Here is a 22,286-nt window from a genome sequence, read left to right as displayed (position 1 = left end):
AGTTCATGACCACTAAACCAGCCCCGTAAGAAATTTTAAAGGGCACTCTCTGCATGAGAAAAAAAAAAAGGCCAAAGCAGAAAAGACTACAAAGGAGCAGAGAACATCACCAAAAACACTAACTCTACAGATAACACAATGGCGCTAAATTCATATCCTTCAATAATCACACTAATGTAAATGGACTAAGTGCTCCAATCTAAAGACACAGGGTATCACAATGGATTTTAAAAAAAAATCCATTCATATGCTGCCTAGGAAAGACTCATTTTAGTCCTAAGGACCCTGCATATTGAAAATAAGGGGATGGAGAACCATATATCATGCTAATGGAGGTCAAAAGAAAGCTGAAGTAGCCATACTTATATCAGACAAACTAGATTTTAAACCAAAGACTGTAACAAGAAATGAAGAAGGGCATTATATCATAATTAATGGGTCTATCCATTAAGAAGATCTAACAATTATAAATATTTATGTCCCCAACTTGAAAGAACCCAAATATATAAATCAATTAATAACAAACATCAAGAAACTAATTGAGAATGATACCATAATAGTAGGAGACTTTAATACAACACTTACAACAATGGACAGATCATCTAAGCAGAAAACTAACAAGGAAGCAATGGATTTGAATGACACAATGGACCAGATGGACTTAACAGATATCTTAAGAACATTTCATCCTAAAGCAATAGAATACACATTCTTCTTGAGTGCACATGGAACATTCTCCAGAACAGATCACATATTGGGTCACAAATCAGCCCTCAACAAGTACAAAAAGATAGAGATAATAACATGCATATTTTCAGATTATAATGCTATGAAACTTGAAGTCAAGCACAAGAAAAAATTTGGAATGCCTTTAAATACATGGAGGTTAAAGAACATCCTTCTAAAGAATTAATGGGTTAACCAGGAATTTAAAGAAGAAATAAAAAAAATACATGGATGGAGATTAAAATGAAAACATGACAGCTTAAACCCTTTGGGATAGAGCAAACACAGTCCTAAGAAAAAAGTACATTGCAATTCAGGACTATCTCATGAGGCAAGAAAGGTCTCAAATGCATAACCTAGCCTTATACCTGAAGGAGCTAGAAAAGGAGCAGCAAAGAAAGCCTAAAGTCAGCATAAGAAGGGAAATAATAGGATTAAAGAAGAAATAAACAATATAGAAACAAAGAAACAAAGAAAACAATGGTAGAACAGATCAATGAAATTTCAGGATAATTTTTTTAAAGAATAAGCAAAATTGATAACCCCCTAATGAGACTTATGAAAAAGAAATGAAAGAGGACCCTAGTAGATAAAATCTGGAATGAAAGAGGAGAGTCATAACCAACACCACAGAAATACAATTATAAGAGAATACTATGAAAAATTATATGCTAGCAAACTATACAATCTGGAGGAAATGGACAAATTCCTAGACAATCACATACTACCAAAACTCAATCAAGAAGAAATTGAAAATTTGAACAGGCCCATAACCAACAAAGAAATTGAATCAGTTATCAAAAATGTCCCAGCAAATAAGAGTCTTGGGCCAAAGGCTCCCCAGGACAATTCCACCAGACATTTAAGGACAGTTAATACTTATTCTTTTGAAACTGTTCCAAAAATTGGAATGGAAAGAAACTTTCCAAACTCATTCTATGAAGCCAGCATTATTACATTGATTCCAAAACCAGACAAAGACACCATTAAAAATGAGAATTACAGGCCAATATCCCTGATGAACTTCGATACAAAAATTCTCAATAAGATACTAACAAACCAAATTCAAAAATTATTCACCATGATCAATTGGGATTTATTCCTGGGCTTCAGGGCTGGTTCAGTATTCACAAATCAATCTATGTGATACATTACACTAATAAAATAAGGCATAAGAACCATACAATCCTTTCAATAGATGCAGAAAAAGCATTTGATGAAACACAGCATCCTTTCTTGATAAAAACCCTCATGAAAGTAGGGGTAGAAAGAACATGTGTTAACATAATAAAAGGCATATATGAAAGGCCCATAGTTAATATCATCCTCAATGGGGGAAAATGAGAGCCTCCCCCCTAAGGTCAGGAACACAACAGATATGTCCACTCTCACCACTGTTGTTCAACATAGTACTAGAAATCCTAGCCTCAGCAGTCAGACAACAAAAAGAAATAAAAGGCATACAAAATGGCAAAGAAGTAGTCCAACTTATACTCTTCAAAGATGACTTGATACTCTACATGGAAAACCAAAAAGACTCCATCAAAAAGCTACTAGAACTGATACGTGAATTCAGAATAATCACAATATATAAAATAAACATACAGAAATCTATTGCATTTCTATACACCGATAGTGAAACAGTAGAAAGAGAAATGAAGGAATCGATCCCATTTACAATTGCATACAAAACCATAAGATACCTAGGAATTAACCTAACCAAATAGGTTAGGTCTGTATGCTGAAAACTACAGAAAGCTAATAAAAGGAATTGAGGAAGACAGAAAGAAATGGAAAAACATTCTGCACTCATGGATTTTAAGAACAAGTACTGTTAAGTCTATACTACCCCAAATAATCTACACATTCAGTGCAATCCTTACAAAATAACACCATCATTATTCACAGAGCTAGAACAAACAATCCTAAAATTTGTATGGAACCACAAAAGACCCCAAATAGCCAAAGTAATGTTAAAAAAGGAAACCATAGCTGGAGGCAGCATAATTCTGGACTTTAAGCCGTATTACAAAGTTGTAATCTGTAATCATCAGGACAGTATGGTACTGGCACAAAAACAGACACATAAATCAATGGAACAGAATACAGAACCCAGTAATGGACCCACAAATGTATGGCCAACTTCTTCAAAAGTCTTCAACAAAGCAGGAAAGAGTATCCAATGGAAAAAAGAGAGTCTCTTCAGCAAATGGTGCTGGGAAAACTGAACAGCAGCAACATGCAGAAGAGTGAAACTGAACCACTTTTTACACCATACACAAAAATAAACTCAAAATGGATGAAATACCTTAATGTGAGACAAGAAACCATCAAAATCCTACAGAAGAAAACAGGCAGCAACCTCTTTGACTTTGGCCACAGCACCTTCTTACTAGACATGCATCCAGAGGCAAGGGAAATAAAAACAAAATGAACTATTGGGACTTCGCCAAGATAAAAAGTTTCTGCACAGCTAAGGAAACAATGAACAAAACTGAAAGGCAACCAACAGAATGGGAGAAAATATTTGTAAATGACATATCAGATAAAGAGTTAGTATCCAAAATCTATAAAGAACTTACCAAACTCAACACCAAAATAATAATAATAATAATAATAATACAATGAATTAATGGGAAGAAGACATGAATAGACACGTTTCCAAAGAAGACATCCAGATAGCTAACAGACACATGAAAAGATGCTCAACATTGCACATCATCAGGGAAATACAAATCAAAACCACACTGAGATACCACCTCACACCTGTCAGAATGGCTAAAATGTACAACTCAGAAAATAATAGATGTTAGTGAGGATGTGGAGAAAGGGGAACTCTTTTGCACTGTTGGTAGGAATGAATACTGGTGCAGCTACTCTGGAAAACAGTATGGAGGCTCCTCAAAAACTAAAAATAGAACTACCCTACGACCCAGCAATTGCACTGCTAGGTATTTATCCAAAGGATACAAAAAATGCTGATTTGAAGGGGCACATACACCCCAATGTTTATAGAAGCACTATCAATAATAGCCAAATTATGGAAAGACCCTAAATGTACATCCACTGATAAATGGATAAAGAAAATGTGTCATATATTTACAATGGAATACTACCAGTGATAAAAAAGAACAAAATCTACAATTTGTAACAATGTGGATAGAACGAGATTGTATTATGCTAAGTGAAATAAGTCAGGCAGAGAAAGGCAAATATATGATTTCACTCATATGTGGAATTTAAGAAACACAACAGATGAACATAAGGGAAAGGATGGAAAAATAAGATAAAAACAGAGTGGAGGCAAACCATAAGAGACTCTCAAATATAGAGAACACACTGTTGTTGGAGGGAGGTGTGTGGGGGGGATGGGCGAAATGGGAGATGGATATTATGGAGGAAGTTTATTGGGATGATCACTGGGTGTTATATGTAAGTGATGAATCACTGTGTTTTACCCGAAATAAATACTACACTGTATGTTAGCTAACTTGAATCTAAATAAATTAAAAGTAAACAAATAAAAATTACAAAAAAGAATATGAGGTTAAACAAGAGTTGGGATATAAGTATAAGCAACATACTTAAAAACTCAGGCTCTGGAGGCAGATAAATCCAGTTTCAAAGTCCAGCACAACTCTTTTGAGCATTATAGCCTCATTTTTCTCAGTATAAAATTGGAATAATTCATGTTCTTCTAAATTATTTTAATGTTCATTTATTTTTGAGAGAGAGAGAGAGAGAGAGCAGAGGAGGGGCAGAGATAGAGGGAGACACAGAATCCGAAGCAGGCGCCAGGCTCTGAGCTGTCAGCACAGAGCCCAACACAAGGTTCAAACCCACAAACTGTGAGATCATGACCTGAGACGAAGTCGGACGCTTAACTGAATGAGCCACCCAGGCACCCTGGGATAGTATATATTCTTCTTAGCTGAAAGATGTCTTCATGTTTAATAGCACAGACTTTGGAGCATGGGTTCATATCTTGACTACCATGTATTATGTTACCTTGGTTAATTATATAATTTCTTTGTGCCTCAGTTTCTTCATTGGTCAACTAGAAATGATAAACGTGCCTATGTCCTAGATTGCTGTAAGGGTTTAATGAATTCACACATGTAAAACTTGTGAACTAGTATTCATTAATTGGTTCTGGTGAATTGGTACTAACAGATTAGTATGCATACAATGCTTAGAGTTTTTCCTAGCAGTGTTGTATAAAGCTTAGGTATTATGTAAAGGATGGGTTTAGATGTAATAATGCATGTGACTTGTGTAGCACAGTGCTTGACAATATTAGATGGTTGTTATTTTCATATTAATGGACTTTGGAAGGCTGAAAGGTGTTATAGAAATTTAAGGTATTGTACATTTATGTTTTTATTGTATGCTGAGCATATGGTAAGCACTTGATTGGCAAAATTTTACAAAGCACATCAATAACAGTGCAGTTGAGTTCTTTAGAAGTACTTATGCTATTTCACTGGACATTTATTAGATATTGTTTGAAAATATCAAAAGTGAAGCTGAATGTGAAATGTTAATCTTTATACCCTCCATGCTGATTTATACAACTCTTAAAGAATCACTAATATTGCCTTGTTAGAAGAGAATGATATTTGGTTAGGAGATAATTCAACTTAGTGTTACCAAATTCAAATCCAATAAAAACATTGTTTTAAGGGTTTTCCCCCTCTTCATGAAAGGTAGCATACTTCTTTCACCACCCTACCAATATGTTGCATTGTAAGAGGATCTCAGAAATTCATTTCTTACACTCCTTAATCTTTTCCAATAGAATTTCATTTCTAATTGAAACCAGATTATTTTTGTTAGGGAATATAAAGAATGAGATGAATATTTTCCTCTGACTGTTCAAATAAAATATCGCACAGTTAATCCAACTGAATTAATGGCTTGAGGATAAATGTACCTGTCTGACAATCAAGGAAACCCCTGGATAACACTTTGTGTTAGTAAATGCCCAAAAATATATAGTATATTTTTATTGGATTAAATAACCTGTTCTACTTAAAAGAATATAACATGTAAAAGTCAGTATTATATAGGATAAATTTCAAAGACTCCTGTATAAATAGCATATTAAAATAGGAAAACTTTATCATACATTAAATATATACTATTTCAAATGATCTATTTTTGAAGAGTCACTGGAATTTATTGAAGCACAAAATTTCTTGTTATATTTTCAGAGGTAAAATCTCTTTTGAATGTTTAGGGGTCAAGTTCTTAGTTTTTTTTCTCCTTTGAATTGTAGCTAAAGGACTCTGTGGAAAATGAATAATACGAAGAAAAACATTTTATGAAATGATAATAGTTCCTTTGTTTTAAGCATACCTTAATGCAATGGTTTAGGAAATGGAGAATTATAATGATGTAGTGTGAAGTAAAAGTAAATGTGACTAACAAGGTAAATGCCAACTATCTATTGAGAATTATGCAGCTTTTATAATAATTTTGAGAGAAGCAAGTTAAGCTGGATGTCTGTATAGTTAGGCTTGGATACTACTTTTCACACCAACTAATAATGGGGAAAAGTTTACGAGCAATTTCTACTGACCCATTCCAGAACAATCGGAGCAAAATTTAGCATGCTGTTTTCTAGGCACAAATAACCATATTTGCTAATAATTCTCTAATTTTTATTCTTTTATGAAGTAGATAAAGAGAGATGATTTGTCTAATTTTATTGAATATTTTAAGTAACCTCTACACCCAACATGGGGCTTCAATTTACAACCCCAAGATCAAGAGTCACATGCTCTACAGACTGAGCGAGCCAGGTGCTCCTATTTGCCTAATTTTCAAAAGTGAATGGAAATCTAGAATGAAGATGCCTTTTCTCTGAGCTTCTGATGAAATGATCTCAGGCCCAAACCCGTTAAAGCTACTGACATTTTGTAATTGTCACCATGTTATTAATTATACTTTCAAAAGTCACACATATTTAGGCTTACCCTGAGGACGATTATCCTTCTTGCGAGCACCAAGCCTTTGTGCTTCATTTTCTGAGTAAACGGGGTGTCTTTCATTGTGAAATACAATCTTGTGCTCTTGTTCACTGTCAGATGTTATGAGATACCTTTTCTTGTCTTCATCTGTTTGAAGTCTCTTATTTTCAAATATCAGACACTGTTCCTTCGCCATATCCATCATAAGTCTTTCACTTTCAAACTCATTTTTATGTCTTTTATTTTCAGAATCTGCTAGATATTTTCCAGAATTGGGGTCTATTTGATGTCTTTCAAAGCTATCCCAACGTTTTTGAGGGTCATCCCTACATTTTCCAGAGCTATGCTGAATTCTTTCAGACCTGAATTGATATCTTCCAGAGCTATCCCAACATCTACCATAGTCAAAGTTCAATTTTTGTCTTTCAGAGTCAGTCCAGCATCTTTTAGATTCAAACCTGAGGCCCATCCATAAACTTTCCAAGTCAGAGGCCCTCTGGCAATTTTCAGCCTTAATTGTGTGTTTCACTGAATCAGAGACCATCTCTGGGCTTTCAGAATCTAAGTCATTCGTATGTCTTTCTGACCAAGAATCCATCCTGCATCCCTCAGTATCAGTGCTGAACTGGAATGTTTTAGCATCCATGACACATTTCACAGCTGTTGAGGCTAGCCCATATCTTTCTGAGTCTGAGTCCATCTCACATGGTTCAGAATCAGATTCCATTATATATCTCTTAGATCTTATCTTTTCCTGGTGTTTTTCTTCCCCCATCAGACATACTGACGATGCAGAAGCTGAGTCCATTTCATCTCTATCCATGTCTGAGTCTATCACATACCTCTCAGAAGCAGAGAGCATCCAGTGTTGTTTGGTCTCCATCAACATTTTCGGAGATTCCATCAGGCTTTTTACAGAATCTGAAGCTATTTGACATTTTTCTGCCTTTAGCGGGTGTTTCACAGATGCAGAAGCCATAGGGGATTTTTCTGAGTCTGAATCCATCTCAGGTCTTTCACTGTCTGAGTTCAACCCATATTTTTCAGAGTCAGAGTCTGCCAAACATTTTTCTGAATCTGAGTCCATCCAGTGTTCAAAAGAGTCAGAGTCCATCTGGCATTGTTCAACTCCCACTAGCTGTTGCTCTGACTCCATCAGGTCTTTCATAGAACTTGAAGCCACCTGGTATTTTTCTGCTTGTTGTAGTTGTTTCACAGAGTTTGAGTCCATGAGACGTTTTTCTGAGTCTGAGTCCATTTCCCATATTATTGAATCAGAGTCTTTTGAGTGCTGTTCCAAGTCAGAGTCCAAACCAATGCCTCTATCAGAGTCAGAATCAATCACACATCTTTCAGAGCCAGATTCCAGCAAGGGGGTGTCACTTTCAATTATTTTTAGGTCTTGGAGACTTTTATAGTCCAAAGAACCCGTTGAAATTTCAGAAATTTTTGTATCAGAAGCTTCTGTTTCAGACTTTCTTCCTTCATCATGTGATATCACAATTGCTCCTTCATTACTTAAAGAAAGACAAACATGAACACCTTAAAAATATTCATCAAATGTTAAATGTTTTCTCTGTTGAAAACCTTTCTGTGTGAAAATACTATAGAGTACACATTTCTATCAGGTTGTAGAAAGTAAGAAACACCACCAACATTCTTGTGAACAAATTGGAATAGTATCAGTGTAAGCAGATTTTACACTTGCATTTACCCTTACATTAACTGTTTTCCATTACAGCTGAAAGTAATAGCCTGCCTAGGACACTCTCTTGAAATGTACTATTTTCTTGTTCCTTTCTAATCAATGAATCATTATTTTGGGACTTGAATATCATGTTAAGAATGTAGTGGAAAATAAAACAAACTTTCTATATTCTACACCAAGTTAAGGTTGTAGATCTGGTTTTTAGTGAGGCTTACCTTGGAGTGTTGAGCCTTTCTGGGGAAAAATATTCAAATTTTTCTGGTACTATTTCAATTGGAAGGGACACATCTTGAAGTGAGAATATAAGTTCACTTGATGAATTAGTTGTAGTTATTGGCTGTAAAAGCAAAATAAATCATAAACCAAGTTATAAATTCTCGGTTGCATTTACCATGAAAAATAGCACACTTAGTAATTTTGATTGAGGGGAGTATATCACTTCATTAGCTTCACTTGTGCTTGAGGGAAAGTCATAGTGAGAACCTCTTCCAAAGTAAAACTTCAGAATTAATATTTAAGTATAAGGGCAGACATGATAGATATGTTGTAAGGTGTGTTCCTAGCCTCTACCTTTCCAAGAACTAATGGCCATTCCCAATGCTGCATTGGTACTGTTACCCAGTCCCTTGGTTGTAGGTAGCTGGAATTTTACCCAAATTGGAGTAGATTCTCTTTACTTGGGATTTAGAGTTAGAATTCGGGTGTTTTTCTGCTGTGTTTGAAGTGTGGACAGGCATTCTCAGGCACTACGAGAAAACAGTCTGTCATATTCCTAGAGAAGTAGAAAAAAGTCAAGAAGCAGAGAATGTGAAGAATAAAACAGCCATACATAAAGGAAGTTGAAACCACATATCATATGCCTCTAGACAGACGAAAACATTTTTACATGGGTTCCTGATTCCAGTTCCTCCTAAATATTTACTTTCTGTCCTTGAGTTCCCTATGGTAATGATGATTCTTGACTTAAGTTCTTATCACCCTCCTTTTGTTTTTTCTCAAGGTAGTATGAATGGGGTTCTGTTTCTCTCAACCAAAAGGAGCCTTCAGGGACATCATAGTTGCTGTTAATATTTTATTGTTAGCCTTCACATATAACATACCTTAAAAATGTGTCTTTTAGACAAATAAGGAGTCCAAGCACAGGAGAAGAGAAAGTTAAAAAAATGAACAAAATGAATTTTATCTACACAAAAGATTTACTCCATTTTCAATAAAACCCGTGCAAAAAATAGACTTATAATGTGACATTTAGGTATGATATAAGAAAAAAAAATTCCACGAGGTTTAATATACTCTATAATTGATTATAACAAAAGATTTAGAATGTCCTGTCTCAGCAGACAACTGTGAGGCTCACATGAAGTAGCGATTAAGAGAAAACACTCACTATGAAAACTGGTAAGACATAACGTGTAAAGGAAATAAAATGTTGATTTATATGGCAAACAAACATGAACAATACTGAAATTTTCACACCCTAGGAGAGGTAGATAAGAAATAAATTTCATGTGCTTCTAAACATTCGTCTAAAACATGCCAGTACTCAGAATTTCTTTTACTCCTAGTCTCAAATCATAGTAATAGCTTTTCTATTATGACTCCAATTCACTAGTTTTCATTAGTTTGAAAGTCAAGACAAAAAATTAAAGGGTGAGGAAAAATATAAGCAAACTTTATTCAACTAAACATAATATATGCTTAATAAAATAATATTTGCCTTTATGAATTTGCAACTAATATCCTTTCATGTATTGGATTTATCAGGATACCTGGCCTCCTCAGGAACTATATAGATAATGTTTCTATTCTTTCCAAAAGAACCAAAGGCAGCTACATATTCTACTACATGATAAACAAATCTAACAGAAAACACAATAAATATGGAAGTCACAGTGGTTATTTAGGATTGTCATACTTCCTGACGTTTGGGGACTTTGACTATAACAAACATTTATGTCTGCTTTTTGGAAAACTAAACCAAATATCTTCTTTAGTAAGAATACTTTCAAAGATGGTGTAGAGTATCAGAAGGGTTAAGTGTTCTTCCTGGTAATACCACTTTCCAGAGGTGACACTTTTGAAATAAATATTTTCTGCTAGCTGATTAAACTTCAACTAACATCAAAAGAGGGTAAAAGATATTTATAAATTAATTAGAACTTTGTAAAAGCTAATCTATCTTTATCTCTAAGGCTATGCTTTCCTGAGAACTGTAATTCTGAACAGTACTGATTTCTAATTGAGAGAAAAAAATGCTATGAAAACTAAACTCAATTAGATTGTTAAATAAATGTCTCCAACTAATGAATCTGTAAAAATTTCCCCCTCTTTCTAGAAAGTTGCTTCTTTCCTCTAAAGCATTAATGTACAGTTTTGGGGTGCCTAGGTGGCTCAGTCGGTTGAGCGTCTGACTTTGGCTCAGGTCATGATCTTGCGGCTTGTGGGTTCAGGCCCCACATTGGACTCTGTGCGGACAGCTAAGAGCCTGGAGCCTGCTTCTGATTCTGTGTCTCCCTCTCTCTCTCTCTACCCTTCCCCCACTCACACTCTCTCTCTCAAAATAAATAAACATTAAAAAAAAGAATTAATGTACACTTTTATACTGTACACTAAACTGATTTTTAGTTAAGTCCGTAAAACTCTGTCCAAAGGTTTATATCCACATTTTCCTTTATTTATATCTATTTTTACTGCATCTTATATAGAACAAAGTTGTAATTTTATCGAATAATCTTAACAGATTACTTTAGCCATTAAGAAGAATAAATTTATTAGACCATTTCCTGATCTGATGACATCAGTGCCATGGCCACACACCTATAATATATAATTGTATTCTAGTTAGCCACTGTTCTAAAAGAAATAGACTCACTGTTATCTAGGCCTCAGAGTCTAACAGCTGACTCCCAGGCAAACTTCTAGGTGCATGGGGAATGTGAAGATAACAAAAAGGTTCGGTTAATAAGCTATATAGAAAGGTTTTGCTCCATAATGTTTTTTTTTTAGTAAAAAGTATTTTTGTGTAATTAATGTTAATCTTAATGCAATTATATGATAAGGAAGTCATAGCATGTGATTTGAAAAATTTTGAGGATGCCAAGTCTTCAATAGGGAGTTTTAGAGCACAGTAAGAATCCCCTTTACTTTCTAAAAGAAGTAAGATCCAGGGGCACCCGAGTAGCTCATCTGACTTTGTCCCCAGTGATCTAGCAGTTCATGAGTTCAAGCTCCACACCTGGCTCACTGCTGTCAGTGCAAAGCCACTTCAGATCCTCTGTCTCCCTCTCTCTGACGCTCCCCTGCTTGCACTCTCTCAAAAATAAATGAAATATTCATTGTTAGGGCACTTGTTGGGATGAGTACTGGGTGTTGTATGTAAGCGAATTTGACAATAAATTGTATTCATAAATAAATAAATATAAAAAATTTTTAAAAATCTAAAAAATAAATAAACGAACTAAGGTCTGTACTTATGAAACTTAACTCTTAAATGGTCCTCCTTGTGGTAAACTATCCCCATCATTGTACATGGTACATTTCCCTAGAGGTTTACTTTGGGAAAGCATCACTTGTAAGAATTCCCATTTGCTATTCAATTTCAAGGAAAGAAACCAGAATATTCAAGTATTTTAATAAGCACCCAAAGTAGAGCCCAGTTTAAGAAAACACGAGCTAGGAGGGAGGGAAGATGGCAGCGTAGGAGGACGCTGGGCTCACCGCGCGTCCTGCTGATCACTTAGATTCCACCTACACCTGACTGAATAACGCAGAAAACCGCCAGAGGATTAGCAGAACGGAGTCTCCGGAGCCAAGCGCAGACAAGAGGCCCACGGAAGAGGGTAGGAAGGGCGGCGAGGTGGTGCGCGCTCCACGGACGGGCGGGAGGGAGCCAGGGTGGAGGGGCGGCTGGCCGGCCAAACAGAGCCCCCGAGTCTGGCTTGCAAAAGCGGAGGGGCCTGACGGACTGTGTTCCCACAACAAGCGTGACTTAACGTCTGGGAGGTCATAAGTTAATAGCTCTGCTCGGAAAGTGGGAAGGCTGGAGGACAAAGAGAGGGAGAGCAGCTGAGCCCCCGGACAACAGAGCTCAGTTTGGTGGGGAACAAAGGTGCTCGCCAGCGCCATCTCCCCCGCCCATCCCCCAGCCAAAATCCCAAAGAGAACCAGTTCCTGCCAGGGAACTTGCTGGCTCTGCGCAAACACCCAACTCTGCACTTCTGCGGAGCCAAACCTCCGGCAGCGGATCTGACTCCCTCCCGCTGCCACAGGGCCCCCCATGAAGTGGATCACCTAAGGAGAAGCAAGCTAAGCCTGCCCCTCCTGCCCCCGTGCACCTTGCCTACCCACCCCAGCTAATACGCCAGATCCCCAGCATCACAAGCCTGGCAGTGTGCAAGTAGCCCAGATGGGCCACGCCACCCCACAGTGAATCCTGCCCCTAGGAGAGGGAAAGAGAAGGCACACACCAGTCTGAATGTGGCCACAGCGGTGGGCTGGGAGCAGACATCAGGTCTGACTGCGGCTCCACCCACCACCTCCAGTTATACACCACAGCACAGGGGAAGTGCCCTGCAGGTCCTCACCACACCAGGGACTATCCAAAATGACCAAGTGGAAGAATTCCCGTCAGAAGAATCTCCAGGAAATAACAACAGCTAATGAACTGATCAAAAAGGATTTAAATAATATAACAGAAAGTGAATTTAGAATAATAGTCATAAAATTAATCGCTGGGCTTGAAAAGAGTATACAGGACAGCAGAGAATCTCTTGCTACAGAGATCAAGGGACTAAGGAGCAGTCACGAGGAGCTGAAAAACACTTTAAACGAAATGCATAACAAAATGGAAACCACCATGGCTCGGATTGAAGAGACAGAGGAGAGAATAGGTGAACTAGAAGATAAAGTTATGGAAAAAGAGGAAGCTGAGAGAAAGAGAGATAAAAAAAGCCAGGAGTATGAGGGGAAAATTAGAGAACTAAGTGATACACTAAAAAGAAATAATATACGCATAATTGGTATCCCAGAGGAGGAAGAGAGAGGGAAAGGTGTTGAAGGGGTACTTGAAGAAATTATAGCTGAGAACTTCCGTGAACTGGGGAAGGAAAAAGGCACTGAAATCCAAGAGGCACAGAGAACTCCCTTCAGACGTAACTTGAATCGATCTTCTGCACGACATATCATAGTGAAACTGGCAAAATACAAGGATAAAGAGAAAATTCTGAAAGCAGCAAGGGGTAAACGTGCCCTCACATATAAAGGGAGACCTATAAGACTGATGACTGATCTCTCTTTTGAAACTTGGCAGGCCAGAAAGAATTGGCACGAGATTTTCAGGGTGTTAGACAGAAAAAATATGCAGCCGAGAATCCTTTACCCAGCAAGCCTGTCATTTAGAACAGAAGGAGAGATAAAGGTTTTCCCAAACAAACAAAAACTGAAGGAATTTGTCACCACTAAACCAGTCCTACAAGAGATCCTAAGGGGGACCCTGTGAGACAAAGTCCCAGAGACATCACTACAAGCATAAAACATACAGACATCACAATGACTCTAAACCCGTATCTTTCTATAATAACACTGAATGTAAATGGATTAAATGCGCCAACCAAAAGACACAGGGTATCAGAATGGATAAAAAAGCAAGACCCATCTATTTGCAGTCTACAAGAGACTCATTTTAGACCTGAGGACACCTTTAGATTGAGAGTGAGGGGATGGAGAACTATTTATCATGCTACTGGAAGCCAAAAGAAAGCTGGAGTAGCCATACTTATATCAGACAAACTAGTCTTTAAATTAAAGACTGTAACAAGAGATGAGGAAGGACATTATATAATAGTTACAGGGTCTATCCATCAGGAAGAGCTAACAATTATAAATGTCTATGCGCCAAATACCGGAGCCCCCAAATATATAAAACAATTACTCATAAACATAAGCAACCTTATTGATAAGAATGTGGTCATTGCAGGGGACTTTAACATCCCACTTACAGAAATGGATAGATCATCTAGACACACGGTCAATAAAGAAACAAGGGCCCTGAATGAGACATTGGATCAGATGGACTTGACAGATATATTTAGAACTCTGCATCCCAAAGCAACAGAATATACTTTCTTCTCCAGTGCACATGGAACATTCTCCAAGATAGATCATATACTGGGTCACAAAACAGCCCTTCATAAGTTTACAAGAATTGAAATGATACCAGGCATACTTTCAGACCACAATGCTATGAAGCTCGAAATCAACCACAGAAAAAAGTCTGGAAAACCTCCAAAAGCATGGAGGTTAAAGAACACCCTACTAACAAATGAGTGGGTCAACCAGGCAATTAGAGAAGAAATTAAAAAATATATGGAAACAAATGAAAATGAAAATACAACAATCCAAATGCTTTGGGACGCAGCAAAGGCAGTCCTGAGAGGAAAATACATTGCAATCCAGGCCTATCTCAAGAAACAAGAAAAATCCCAAATACAAAATCTAACAGCACGCCTAAAGGAACTAGAAGCAGAACAGCAAAGGCAGCCTAAACCCAGCAGAAGAAGAGAAATCATAAAGATCAGAGCAGAAATAAACAATATAGAATCTAAACAAACTGTAGAGCAGATCAACGAAACCAAGAGTTGGTTTTTTGAAAAAATAAACAAAATTGACAAACCTCTAGCCAGGCTTCTCAAAAAGAAAAGGGAGATGACCCAAATAGATAAAATCATGAATGAAAATGGAATTATTACAACCAATCCCTCAGAGATACAAACAATTATCAGGGAATACTATGAAAAATTATATGCCAACAAATTGGACAACCTGGAAGAAATGGACAAATTCCTGAACACCCACACTCTTCCAAAACTCAACCAGGAGGAAATAGAAAGCTTGAACAGACCCATAACCAGCAAAGAAATTGAATCGGTTATCAAAAATCTCCCAACAAATAAGAGTCCAGGACCAGATGGCTTCCCAGGGGAGTTCTACCAGACGTTTAAAGCAGAGATAATACCGATCCTTCTCAAGCTATTCCAAGAAATAGAAAGGGAAGGAAAACTTCCAGACTCATTCTATGAAGCCAGTATTACTTTGATTCCTAAACCAGACAGAGACCCAGTAAGAAAAGAGAACTACAGGCCAATATCCCTGATGAATATGGATGCAAAAATTCTCAATAAGATACTAGCAAATCGAATTCAAAGGCATATAAAAAGAATGATTCACCATGATCAAGTGGGATTCATTCCTGGGATGCAGGGCTGGTTCAACATTCACAACTCAATCAACGTGATACATCACATTAACAAAAAAAAGAGAAGAACCATATGATCCTGTCAATCGATGCAGAAAAGGCCTTTGACAAAATCCAGCACCCTTTCTTAATAAAAACCCTTGAGAAAGTCGGGATAGAAGGAACATACTTAAAGATCATAAAAGCCATTTATGAAAAGCCCACAGCTAACATCATCCTCAACGGGGAAAAATTGAGAGCTTTTTCCCTGAGATCAGGAACACGACAAGGATGCCCACTCTCACCGCTGCTGTTTAACATAGTGCTGGAAGTTCTAGCATCAGCAATCACACAACAAAAGGAAATCAAAGGCATCCAAATTGGCAAAGCTGAAGTCAAGCTTTCGCTTTTTGCAGATGACATGATATTATACATGGAAAATCCGATAGACTCTACCAAAAGTCTGCTAGAACTGATACAGGAATTCAGCAAAGTTGCAGGATAGAAAATCAATGTACAGAAATCAGTTGCATTCTTATACACTAACAATGAAGCAACAGAAAGACAAAGAAACTGATCCCATTCACAATTGCACCAAGAAGCATAAAATACCTAGGAGTAAATCTAACCAAAGATGTAAAGGATCTATATGCTGAAAACTATAGAAAGCTTATGAAGGAAATTGAAGAAGATTTAAAGAAATGGAAAGACATTCCCTGCTCATGGATTGGAAGAATAAATATTGTCAAAATGTCAATACTACCCAAAGCTATCTACACATTCAATGCAATCCCAATCAAAATTGCACCAGCAGTCTTCTCGAAACTAGAACAAGCAATCCTAAAATTCATATGGAACCACAAAAGGCCCTGAATAGCCAAAGGAATTTTGAAGAAGAAGACCAAAGCAGGAGGCATCACAATCCCAGACTTTAGCCTCTACTACAAAGCTGTCATCATCAAGACAGCATGGTATTGGCACAAAAACAGACACATAGACCAATGGAATAGAATAGAAACCCCAGAACTAGACCCACAAACGTATGGCCAACTCATCTTTGACAAAGCAGGAAAGAACATCCAATGGAAAAAAGACAGCCTCTTTAACAAATGGTGCTGGGAGAACTGGACAGCAACATGCAGAAGGTTGAAACTAGACCACTTTCTCACACCATTCACAAAAATAAACTCAAAATGGATAAAGGACCTAAATGTGAGACAGGAAACCATCAAAACCTTAGAGGAGAAAGCAGGAAAAGACCTCTCTGACCTCAGCTGTAGCAATCTCTTACTCGACACATCCCCAAAGGCAGGGGAATTAAAAGCAAAAGTGAATTACTGGGACCTTATGAAGATAAAAAGCTTCTGCACAGCAAAGGAAACAACCAACAAAACTAAAAGGCAACCAACGGAATGGGAAAAGATATTCGCAAATGACATATCAGACAAAGGGCTAGTATCCAAAATCTATAAAGAGCTCACCAAACTCCACACCTGAAAAACAAATAACCCAGTGAAGAAATGGGCAGAAAACATGAATAGACACTTCTCTAAAGAAGACATCCGGATGGCCAACAGGCACATGAAAAGATGGTCAGCGTCGCTCCTTATCAGGGAAATACAAATCAAAACCACACTCAGGTATCACCTCACGCCAGTCAGAGTGGCCAAAATGAACAAATCAGGAGACTCTAGATGCTGGAGAGGATGTGGAGATACGGGAACCCTCTTGCACTGTTGGTGGGAATGCAAATTGGTGCAGCCGCTCTGGAAAGCAGTGTGGAGGTTCCTCAGAAAATTAAGAATAGACCTACCCTATGACCCAGCAATAGCACTGCTAGGGATTTACCCAAGGGATACAGGAGTACTGATGCATAGGGCCACTTGTACCCCAATGTTCATAGCAGCACTCTCAACAATAGCCAAATTATGGAAAGAGCCTACATGTCCATCAACTGATGAATGGATAAAGAAATTGTGGTTTATGTACACACTGGAATACTACGTGGCCATGAGAAAGAATGAAATATGGCCTTTTGTAGCAACGTGGATGGAACTGGAGAGTGTGATGCTAAGTGAAATAAGCCATACAGAGAAAGACAGATACCATATGGTTTCACTCTTATGTGGATCCTGAGAAACTTAACAGGAACCCATGGGGGAGGGGAAGGAAAAAAAAAAAGAGGTTAGAGTGGGAGAGAGCCAAAGCATAAGAGACTGTTAAAAAACTGAGAACAACCTGAGGGTTGATGGGGGGTGGGAGGGAGGAGAGGGTGGGTGATGGGTATTGAGGAGGGCACCTTTTGGGATGAGCACTGGGTGTTGTATGGAAACCAATTTGACAATAATTTTCATATATAAAATAAAAAAATAAATAAAAATAAAGAATATAAAAAATAAAAAAAAATAAAAAATAAAAAAAATAAAAAATAAAAAATAAACTGCTAAGGGAAAAAAAAAAAAAAAAAAACATGAGCTAGATGAAGGGCTGGAAAACTATGCCCTGCCGGCCAAATCCAGCCTATGATCTGTTTTTGTATGATCCAAGACAAAGGAAGACTTTTATATTTTAAAAATGTAAAAAAAAGTAAAGTGCAAAAAAGTCTTTTAGCCCAGCAGGGAGAATAGTTCCTTCAACAGTTTAGGTAATAAATAACCTGACCTTACACATAAAATAGCTAGTAAGGAACAATAACCAAAGCTTAAAGCTAGGGAAAGGAAGGAGCTAATAAAGATAAAAGCAGAAATAAATGATATAGAAAGGATACAAAAAACCACAAAACAATAAATCAATGAAACTAGGAGCTGGTTCTTAGAAAAAAAAATAAAATTGATAAGCCTCTATCCTCACTTATGAAAAAGACAGAAAAGGACCCAAATCAATAAAATCACAAATGAGAGAGGAGAAATAACAACCAATACCACAGAAATACAATTGAAGTGAGTATTATGAAAAACTATATGCCAAGGAATTGAACAACTTGGAAGAAAAAGAAAATTTCTAGAAATATATAAAATACCAAAACTGAAACAGGAAGAAATAGAAAAGTTGAACAGACTGATAAGCAGCAAATAAATTGAATCAGTAAACAAAAATCTCTCAACAAACAAAAGTCCAGGACCAGGTGGATTCACAGGAGAATTCTACCAAACATTTAAAGAAGTTAATACATATTCTCAAACTATTCCCAAAAAATAGAAAAGGAAGGAAAACTTATAAACTCATTCTATGAGGCTAGTATTATCCTGGTATCAAAACCAGATAGATACACTAAAAAAGAGAACTACAGGCCAATATCCCTGTTGAACATGGATGTAAAAATTCTCAATAAAATACTAGCAAACCAAATCCAACAATATATTTAAAAAATCATTCATGGATGCCTGGGTGGCTCAGTTAAGCATCTGACTCTTGATTTCATCTCAGGCCATAATCTCACAGTCATGAAATCAAGTCCCTTGTTTGGCTCCATTCTGGGCATGGAGCCTGCTTAAGTTTCTCTTTCTCCCTCTCCCTCTTCCCCTCTCCTGCTTGTGCTTGTTCTCACTCTCTTTCTCCCTCACAAAACAATATTTCAGTACAATCAAGTGGGATCTAGTCTTGGGTTGCAAGAGTGGCTCAATATTGGCAAATATATCAATGTGATACACCACATTAATAAAAGAAAGGAGAAGAACCATATGATAATCTCAATAGATGCCAAAAAAGCATTAGACTAAGTACACCCATTCATTATATAAACCCTCAACAAAGTAGGGATACAGGGAACATACCTCAACATAATCAAGACCATCTATGAAAAACCCATAGCTAATATCATCCTAAATGGAGTAAAACTGGCAGCTTTTCTTCTATAGTCAGGAATAAGACAAGGTTGTCCACTCCCACCACTGTTAATTAACAGAGTACTGGAAGTTCTAGCCACAACAGTCAGACAACAAAAAGAAATGAAAGGCAGTTGAATTGGCAAGGAAGATGTAAAACTTTGACTACTTGCAGATGACATGATACTCTGTATAGAAAACCTGAAAGACTCCACCAAAAAACTGCTAGAACTGATAAACAAATTCAGCAAAGTCTCATGATACACAGTTAATGTATAGAAATCTGTTCCATTTGTATATACCAATAATAAAGCAGCAGAAAGAGAAATGAAGGAATCAATTCCATTTACAATTGCACCAAGAACAATAAGATGCTTAGGAAAAATGCAGCCAAAGTGGTGAAATACTGGTACTGTGAGAACTATAAAACACTGTTGAAAGAAATTGAAGATGACACCAAAAAATGGAATGCTCCGTCTATGCTCGTGGATTGGAAGAAGAAATATTGTTACAATGTCTATATTACCAAAATAATCTACACATTTAATAAAATCATTATCAAACCACCACCACCAACAGCATTTTAACAGAACTACAGCAAACAATCTTAAAATATGTATGAAACCACAAAAGAACCCAAATAGCCAAAGCAACCTTGAAAAAGAAAAGCAAAGCTGAAGACATCATAACTCCAGACTTCAAGTTATATTGCAAAGCTATAGTGAACAAAACAGCATGGTAGTGGCACAAAAATAGACACATAAATAATTAGATTACAATAGAAAACCTATAAATGAATCCACAATTATATGGCCAATTAATCTTCAACAAAGCAGGAAAGAATATCCAATGGGAAAATGTCTCTTCAACAAATGGTGTTGAGAAAAGTGGACAGCAACATGTAAAAGAATGAAACTGGACCACTTTCTTACACCATACACAAAAGTAAATTCAAATGGATCAAAGACCTAAACATGAGACCTGAAACATCAAATCCTAGAAAATACAGACAGTAACCTTTTTGATATTCAGACATACGAACTTCTCTGTAGATGTTTCCTGAAGCAAACGAAACAAATGCAAAAACAACAACAACAACAACAAAAACAACAACAAACTATTGTAACTTCCTCAAAAAAAGAAAAACAAAAAACCCCAAAACTTCACACTGAAGGAAATAGTCAACAAAAGTAAAAGTCAACCTTTGGAATGTGAAGAGATATTTGCAAATGACATATATGATAATGGGTTTGTATACAAAATATATAAAGAACTTATAAAACTCAACATCCACATAATGAACTGTCCAATTAAGAAATGGGCAGTAGACATGAATAGACATTTATCTAAAGAAGAAATTCAGATGGCTAACATGAATAGGTGCTCAACATCACTGATCATCAGGGAAATACAAATCAAAACTACAATGAGATGTCACTTCACACCCGTCAGAATGGCCAAAATTAACAACAGAAGAAACAACAGGAGTTGGCAAGGATGTGGAGAGAAGGAAACCTTACACTGGTGGTAGAAATAGAAACTGGTACAGCCACTCTGGAAAATTATATGGAGGTTACTCAAAGAGTTAAACTAGAACTACCTTATGTTCCAGCAATTGAACTACTAGGAATTTACCCAAATATTACACAAATACTATTTCAAATGGATACATGCACACTAATGTTTATAGCAGCATTTTCTACAATAGCCAAGTTACGGAAACAGCCCAAGTGTCCATGGACTAATAAATGGATTGAAAGAAGTGGTGGATACATAATGGAATATGAGTCAGCCATAAAAATAATGAGATCCTGTCATGTTCAACAATGTGTATGTAGCAGAAGAGTATCATGCTAAGTGAAATAAGTTAGTCAAAGAAAGAAAAATACAATATATCACTCATATGTTGAATTTAAGAAACAAATGACTGAAAGGTAAAAAAAAATAGAGGCAAACTAAGTAACAGACTCTTAGCTATAGAGAACAAACTAGAGGGTAGAATAATGGGTGAAATAGGTTATGGGGATTAAAGATTGTACTTATTGGGATGAACACCAGATGCTGTATGGAAGTGTTGAATCATTAAATGTTACATGTTAAACTAATATTACACTGTATGTTAACTAACTGGAATTTAAATATAAACTTAAAAACAATAAAATGTCTTCATTTGACACTTCATGTCATATCAAATTATCTCATTGGAATTACTTTTTCCAAAATGTAAATTCAACTTCATGTAGGCTAGAGAGGCTTGAAAGAGAAAAGCATAAACATTTTTATAAAATATCTCAAGAATAAAGTTTACAGTATATTAATTTATGATATTTTTAATGTGTATGGATACTTATTCAAGAAAAATACATCACAAGTATATGTTTTCACTGGTATTACCTTAAACTATTTAAATGTTAGTGTTTAGCCAACTATGTTTAACTCCTCCTATAAATTCAGTTATTTATTGGAAATAATTCTTGACATCATTTGGATATAATCTGGGGGGGAGGGTAAAAGTTGTTTTGAATATTATAGATAACAACAAATATTTGCCTTTAATTTGAACTAAGAATAATATTTTCATAAATTCCCAAGAAGACAAGTTTAAAAGAAAATGTCAGATATTAAGGGATGGGACAAAATTAAAATATTTCTCCCTGCCTATACGACCTTACCCAGTTTTGTCCATCAAAATCTTCTAAATCCAGATTATATTTTACTCTATGAAAAATTTTCAGATTAACAGTTTAATTTCTTTTGAATTTACAATACTTTAGTTTTTTGTGTGCACTTAATTCTTGGACAATCATCTATTGCCTTATTTTATT

The 22,286-nt window shown here is 36.5% G+C and overlaps 1 protein-coding gene across 3 annotated transcripts in view; it reads right to left on the bottom strand.

Annotated features, from left to right (window-relative positions):
• Nucleotides 1–22,286, bottom strand: part of LOC109496332 — a 389,020-nt gene that overhangs the window by 68,313 nt on the left and 298,421 nt on the right. For all 3 annotated transcript variants that reach the window (XM_045050955.1, XM_045050956.1, XM_023249271.2), the window contains 2 exons: nt 8,622–8,743; nt 6,705–8,215 (listed from right to left, as the gene is read on the bottom strand). In XM_045050955.1, the coding sequence (XP_044906890.1) occupies nt 6,705–8,215; nt 8,622–8,743 (1,633 nt within the window). The remainder of the gene's footprint in view (nt 1–6,704; nt 8,216–8,621; nt 8,744–22,286) is intronic.

Source organism: Felis catus, chromosome X, assembly GCF_018350175.1.
Source record: "Felis catus isolate Fca126 chromosome X, F.catus_Fca126_mat1.0, whole genome shotgun sequence".
In the NCBI taxonomy this organism is placed as follows: domain Eukaryota; kingdom Metazoa; phylum Chordata; class Mammalia; order Carnivora; family Felidae; genus Felis; species Felis catus.
The sequence above is the reverse complement of the archived record's forward strand: the minus strand, read 5'-3'. Positions and strand labels throughout refer to the sequence as shown.